Source organism: Sorghum bicolor, chromosome 10 (genome assembly GCF_000003195.3).
Source record: "Sorghum bicolor cultivar BTx623 chromosome 10, Sorghum_bicolor_NCBIv3, whole genome shotgun sequence".
NCBI classification, from domain to species: domain Eukaryota; kingdom Viridiplantae; phylum Streptophyta; class Magnoliopsida; order Poales; family Poaceae; genus Sorghum; species Sorghum bicolor.
Genome location: NC_012879.2, coordinates 13088578 through 13095945, shown reverse-complemented (window position 1 = coordinate 13095945; position 7368 = coordinate 13088578). Strand labels below are relative to the sequence as shown.

Sequence of the window (7368 nt, the reverse complement as noted above, 5' to 3'; positions counted from 1 at the left end):
AGTGGAACCATTAACACAAGTGTTGAGTGGGCTACTTGAACCATTCTAGATGTGAATTGAAACATTAGAAAACAATTCTTTAAGTTCTGAACTACAAGCACAGAGCTCCAGAAAACAATCTTTAAGTTCTGAACTACCAGGAGCAGGAGCAAGTTGTGATTCGTGAGGGGTCTCAATGGTGGAGGACGGAATGAAATCAAGGTACGGTGAAGTTTATAAACATGGACAATAAAATTTTAAAATTTGAAATTGAAATATTCGCCTTAGAATCTAAGATCTATCACCATCAATTTATTTTTACCGAACCATACATCCTATTTTAGATCCGTCTTCATTTTCAAGGACCCAAAAACTTGGACACCCATCACTAACAAACTTCAGTCACTCGCTCAGATAGAAAAATGCAGAACACCAAATTCACAAACACAATTACACAAGTGCAACTGCAGCCCTTAGCCCAAAGGAACAGTTTAAGTGGTTAACTGAATAAGGGGCCCTATGCTCTACTACTTTCCAGACCAATAATCAAAGTATTGAGGCATAAAAATTAACAAACAAATGAATAAGAAGGCAAGTAGCAATCAAGAAACTACTCCTCCCTTGCGCCAAGGTCGAACCATCTGCACACAGCTGCCCGTCAATGCCTGCATAACGAACGGCAGGCCACTTGCTTGTGCGTGGCGGCGGACGAACAGGTCATGCGGGCCGCCCTGGATCTCCAGTGGCCAAGCCGCCCTAGGATCTCCGGTGGCCAAGCGGCGGGCGGGCGGCCTAGTGGGGCCGTGGCCGGCACCGGCGGGGGCGAGCCGAGGGAACTCGAAAGCGAGGTGGCTGTTGTGATTTCTCCAGGACAAATATGAGCGGTGTTCTAAAAAAAATGGGAAAACAAATGTGGGAGGTGGGATCGAGACGAATCTTTTGAGCCTAGTTACTTTATAATTGGACAATATTTGTCAAATACAAACAAAATTGGTACTATTCACATTTTGCAAAATATTTTGCAAATAATTTCCAAAAAATTTTGCAAATTTTTTAGATTTTCCATTATATCGAATCTTTAGACGCATGCATAGAGTATTAAATATAAACGAAAATAAAAACTAATTGCACAGTTTGGTCGGAATTGACGAGACGAATCTTTTATACCTAGTTAGTCTATGATTGGATAATATTTGTCAAATACAAATAAAAGTGCTACAGTGTTAATTTCTCAAAAAATTTTGGAACTAAACAACGCCTAAAACAAGGTAGACGATAGTCAAGTTCCGTGAGAATAGATTTGAGGCATTTATTTGTATAGGACTGGATTTTCTAGGTGTACGGAGTGGGATAGACGTATGATAGTCATATATGTGGAGGACAAATTCCTGGGTGCATAGAGTGCAATTCCTCTGTCTTAGAAAATGACTTTATGGGATACGTGCTAGTTAAATTTTGTTAACTACGCGATTTTATTTGTCAAATTGTTGCATTTTGATAGTATTAACTGTATTTATAGTAAATGAGCTCGTGGTTCACTGGAACCTGGTGATCGTACTTTTTCTAGAATTATTCTAAAAATTTCATGGTATACACACGCATTCGGTGGTGTGTGCATATATATGGACGTATATATATATGTGTGCGTGCACATGTGCGGTGTGAGTGCGGAGTGTGTAGCTTGTGTGTCAAATTGTACCTGATAAAAAAAACTGCATTCTAATAACTGTGGATTGATTCCTCTTTTCCGAAGGGTGAAGCTTGAACTTGCATACATTGTGTTAAAAGTTTATCTATTAAAAAGTTTAGTAAAAATTAGAACAAATTCAACTTAAAAACAGCGTCGGGAAGAGTATGTGACAATCAAACATCAACCACATGAAGTCAATAATGATGGAAATGTGGCTCGCACATAACATCGGGAAAATTAGCTAAAATACCATCATGATGCCAACGTAAAAAAAAAAATCTTTTTTCTGCCTAGGATTTGGAGAGAAATAACTGAATTATAGTTTAGAACGGAAGGAAGTAGTAGATAGCGGACAGCCCCTATTTTGAGGGCGCCATACTATTTTTTGTGTGCTTAAGACCAACTCTAATGGGCCTCCTAAACAGGCTTCTATCTTAAATTTTAGGAGTTTGAGAACTCCAATGGACCTTCTACTTGGGCTCTTATTTTAGGAGAGTTCTCAAATTGTAGTCGGAGGCCCCAGAATAGGACCCGACGCGGCGTCCCTCTCCCCGACGCCCCGACGCGGCCGCGTTCACCCCGCGGCCTCCCTCTCCTCCGACGCCGGCCGCGGCTACCACGCCCCGACGCGGCCTCCCTCTCCCCCGACGCCTCGATGCCACCGCCGGCCGCGGCCACCCTCTCCACCGACGGCCCGGCTCCACCGCGCCCCGACGCCCGGCTCCACCGCGCCCCGACGCCCGGATCCACCGTGCCCCGACGCAGCTGTGACCGCGGCGAGCTGCCCTTCGCCGCGCACCTGTTCCAGGCGTTCCAGTCCTGCGTCTTCCTGCTCGAGTCCCTGGACGCCGTCGGCACGGCCGCCGACGTCGGCGCCAAGATCGAGCGCTTCTTGATCCAGCCGAGGATCGAGAGGTGCGTGGTGGAGAGGTACCGCGCGGCCGCGGCGGGAGACAAGACGCCGCCCTGGCGGGCAATGCTCGCGTCGGCCGGCTTCGTGCCGGTGCAGGCAAGCAGCTTCGCGGAGGCGCAGGCGGAGTCGCTGCTCAAGAAGGTGCCCGTGCGGGGCTTCCGCGTCGAGAAGCGCGCCGGCTCGCTCGTCCTGCATTGGCAACGCGGAGAACTGGTCTCCGTGTCCGCCTGGAGATGCTAGCACTAGCACCTCACCTGCCCCGCCGCTGGATGGAGCAACTTAATTAGTAGTAGGCTAGTTAGGACTAATGATCCTAACAATATTTCTGCTGCTGCATTGATCTGATCTGATCGTCCAAAATTACCCGCCACGTCAGTCTGTGTCACCTTGCTGCTCAATCTGCCTTGCCATGCTGCTTGATTTAAGTAGATTGTTTGGCACATGCAAGGTCTGCTATCATTGTTACCAGTGTATTTTAGTACTCATGTTCATGGTTTTCAACCGATATATACATGTATCTTAGATAGAATCCACAAGACTGCTCACTCTTGTACAATCAAATGGTTATATGGTGTATGCAATGTTTTCCACTCAGGCATTAGATGTTTGTTTTCTGTGAAGTTCCTGATCATGAGATTTTCAGAACTATGAATCGAAACTAAGTTGTTTTGTATTGTATCCTCCTTTTTCTTGTTCTTGTTAATATATATTTCAGTACCATCCTGTTTCCTCAAAAAAAAAAAAAGGATTTTTGTTGGACATAATTCACCAAGAAAATAGGGAGCCTTTAATAATCAAGAAAAAAAAGGGGAACGCATTCAAAAGCTAAAAATGTCATCAAGTTACCTTATGCTACTTGGCTGCATGTTTCATGGACTGTAATTGACCATTATGTCCAGATTTAGTACTCCCCATCTGAATTTATCAACCATGGTGGACTTGCAGAGGAAAGTTTGTAAATAAAAGGTTACAGGCAAGTTATAGATGCCGTCCTCTCTCTGTAGCCCGAAGTTCTCTTTGCCAGTGGAATTCATGAAAGTCTTTTATCTGCAACTGCAAGAAACGATTGGGTGGTGGGTGGTTTCAGGAACAAAAAGTCTAAGCAAAAAAATGTTCATGTTGCTTTCTCTGTATACATGATAAATCTATCAGGATTCTGCCGTTTTCTGTCTATGTTAAAGCCAAATGCAGATCATGCCAACCTTGCCTTTTTGGTTTCACAGGTTCATATCATCCATAATATAGGTTATAGTTGATCTCTGTTGGTTTTGTTTTTCCAGAAAGTCCTTTCACTCTGTTTCTTGCCTTGCTCTGTATGTTGCCATTGCAAATATATAGGGCCGAGACAAACTGGTTTCATCTCTGAATAAATGAAGTCCTGGAACAGTTCATTGCATATGGACATCCTGGAACAGTTCCAGAAGATACACATCCTGCTCACCAACAATACACATCCTGCTCACTCTTTTGATCACTGAAAAAGCACAGCATATGACTATAAGAGCTAATAAAAGGGAATTTCTGCTTGCATATAAGAAGAGAGAAGTTTCCTGATACACAACAGAAGCTGGCATAGTTAAATTAATATTACATAATTTAGTCTTTCCTGCAAACCTACACATCCGAACTAGGGATTACATGCTTAGTAAATCACTAACTACCTAGAACTATGAATTGCCATGCTTAGTAATTTAGTCAGATTCGTCCTCTTCATCCCACCATCGACGAGCTCTAGTTCCAAACCTTGACATCTGCCATAGCAACAAAAAAAAGGAAAAAGTTAACAGAAAAGTTTGTATTGCTATTAAAAAAAATGTAAGGTGCAGTAAAAAACTGCAGTAATATAGCCAAGCTGCAGGAAGTGAGATTAGGAGATCGTCAGTGCAGTGTTAGGTGCAGGCCGATCCTCAACCTGCAGAGTCAACCTTTTGTTTCGCGATATCATTTGCACTTGCAACACCTACTGCCTTTTTATTTGTAGACGAAAAAGCAACAGGATATATAGTAGCTTCAACCTTCTGTTAAAAAAGCTCAAATTCATATTCAGTAGTTGCCTCTCTAAATCAATAAATGTCTGAATTAGTTGTAAAGACGAAAAGCAACAGGATATATATAGTAAAAGAAAAACGAGCTCATATTCAGTAGTTGTCACCCTCTGAATAAACGATGAATGAATGAGTGAATTGCTGAATTGGGTGTAAAGATTCAGTCAGCAAAGCACACAAGAGTTCACAAATGCTATGCTAGCTCTAGCTCATACAACAATTGGACAATATCTCTTCTCTGCTATGGTCTTCAGCATTCACAAGAATTAAATTAATACACACACAAACTAACCCAACAAGATGTTAGTTTTTTACATACAGGCTCTTCATCCTACAGGACATGAGAAACAACATATGCGTTTTTGCTAGCAGGGCAGAAACTGGACAACACCCTATATAGTTTTCTACAACCAAGCTGTAGGAATACAGAACAAGCACTGATATACTACAATACAAGCACTGATATAAGTTACAAGAAGTGAGATTAGAAGTGAACTAGTACCTCGCTGCTTGCCTGCCGGCCAGCTGCTTCTGGGGTTGTTGAGAGGGCCGAGAGGGCGCACCCTGCGCTCTTGCTCTTGCTCTGTACCAGCAGCAACCCGGCGCTCTTGCTCGTGTCTCTCCACACCCCGGCCCACCCTGCGCTCTTGCTCTGTACCAACAGCAGGTGATTGGACGGCCGATAGCGACGCGACAGTCTTTACGGTGCAGCCGGTCAGCCGGAGCTTGTCTTTCTCGCCCAGGAGCAGTGCGCGGCGACGGTGAGCGTGCCCACGCGGTGAGCGGCGGCAGCAAGAATCGCGTCGGCGAGCCAGCCAGCCGCTGGATCTCCTCTGCCCAGCGGACCTGGACGACGGGGAGCACCTCTCCTCAACGCGGATCTGGACGGGAGCTTGCACGCGTGCGCAGGCGCCGCCTCCTCCCGCTCCCGCGCAGCGCGGCTACTGATGGTGACGGCGGCGAGTCGGCGTGCGTGCGAGTCGGCGTGTGAGCAGAATTTTTTTTTTTTTTTTTTGAGAATAGGTTGTTGGGCTGGAGTTGAAGTAAATTTTGGGCCCACCCCTGGCCTTGGGCCGTGGCGGCCCAGCACCCCGCCCCTCGCCCGCTCCGCGCGCGCACGCGGCCCAGTGGCGCGGCCCACTCCGCGCGGTCAGCCCGCGCGCCCTCCCCCTCTCCCCCTCTCACTGCGCGGTGGGTCCCGCCTGTCGGCGCTCACCCTTCCCCCTCTCTCGCTGCACCGTGGGGTCCGCACGTCAGCGTCTCCCCCCCCTTCTTCTCCACCGAGCCGGGAGCACCGCTAGGGGCATTCATCCCCCTTCAAGCGCCGATTGATGGAGGCCATCAATCGGGGCTCTATCAAGCCGCCTTGACGCCGGGAGTTAACGCCCGCATGCGCGCTCCCTCAATGCCCCGGCTCGCCCTATAAAACCCCAGGCCGAGCCCCCCCTTGCTGCCCTAGCCACCACCGGAGCTCGGAGTCGATCCCCCACCTCGGTTTCCCCTTGCTCGAGCGACCCAGAGCCCGGAGATCGTCTCGGGAGTTTGGTTGAGACTCGCCGCGACCGTAGGCATCGATTTCATCCTTGTTTTGATCTTGTATGCCACAAATTTGAGCTCACCGTCGCCCTTTTCTTCCCCAGACCGCCGTGCTCGTGGCCACACTGCTCGGAGCACCTTCGGACACCGCGAGCATCTCCATCGGAACCGCGGTACTTCTACGATACCCCCCGTGCTTTCAATTTTGAGCTAGAGCGCTAGACCACTGAGCCCGAGGCTCGCCGAGGCCGCGGAAGTGACACCACCGCGGGGCCGTCGTCCCGACGTGCTCCCCGCCCCTTCTTTGTGCTCTATCGAGTTCGCCTCGTCGCGTAGATCATTTCGGTAGCTTTAGTTTGGTTTGGAGTGGCCGGGAACGAGTTTCCGGTGAGCTCCGAGGAGCTCACCTCGTCGGCGACAATGGCGCCGCCGTGCTCGGCCTCGGCCAGGCGAGCACCCCGCCTCCCTCCTTCCTGAGCCGCCCGATTAGATCCCAACGGTCCAGATTACATACCCCTTCGGGGTTATGTAACCGGTCCACCGTGGACCCGTGGGCGCGGTCCACGACACTCGGCCGGCCGGTCCACGCGCACAGTGGTGGACCGAGCCAATCCCCGCACGCCACGTGGCCCCCTGTCGGTCAGCGACGCGGTCAGCCGCAGGCCGCTGGAGTTTTTGCAGTTTAACCCCCTTGTTTCAAGCAAATCAACCTGCGGTCCAATCCAGTTCAAAAGTATTTCTTTTTAATCCTGTTTTCTTTCGTTTTGAGCCCTGTACTTTTAAATAATAGTGCGCGCGGTCCAGACCCGTTAGAAAGTCAGTTTTAATTCTTTTAAATTCGTTTTTGGATTCAGTTTATTCACAGAAATGCCATTCATTTTGTTTTATGCATAACTTTCACGTTTTAAATCCGATTAGAGTGATTCTTTCGCTCATGTGTTCGTAGAAATGCGTAGAGTAGATTTAAATACTTTTCAGTCACTGTTTTCACTGTTTGGTGTACTGTTCTAATAGAACTCTATTTGTATGCATGTGATGATTGGAATGGATGATTGATTGGTGTTTGGATCACGAATAGAAGGAGATCAGGTTGGAGTGGTTGAGGAGCAGTTTGTGGAGCTCTACCAGGAAGAAACTTTTGAGGAAGGCAAGTGTAATATAGGCTTCCTTGTACCTATGAATATTACTTAAATCATACATATGCA

At 47.7% G+C, this 7368-nt stretch overlaps 1 protein-coding gene and 1 long non-coding RNA gene across 2 annotated transcripts; one reads left to right on the top strand and one right to left on the bottom strand.

Annotated features, from left to right (window-relative positions):
- On the top strand, window positions 2225–3190 carry LOC110430902 (scarecrow-like protein 6). Its single transcript, XM_021449095.1, has one exon. The coding sequence runs from the start codon at window positions 2325–2327 to the stop codon at window positions 2820–2822; it is 498 nt and encodes a 165-aa protein (XP_021304770.1). The 5' UTR covers window positions 2225–2324; the 3' UTR covers window positions 2823–3190.
- On the bottom strand, window positions 4088–5631 carry LOC110430901. The gene is made up of 2 exons (XR_002448336.1): window positions 5130–5631; window positions 4088–4333 (listed from the first exon to the last, which is right to left on the bottom strand). It is a non-coding gene; the product is annotated as an uncharacterized LOC110430901 (long non-coding RNA).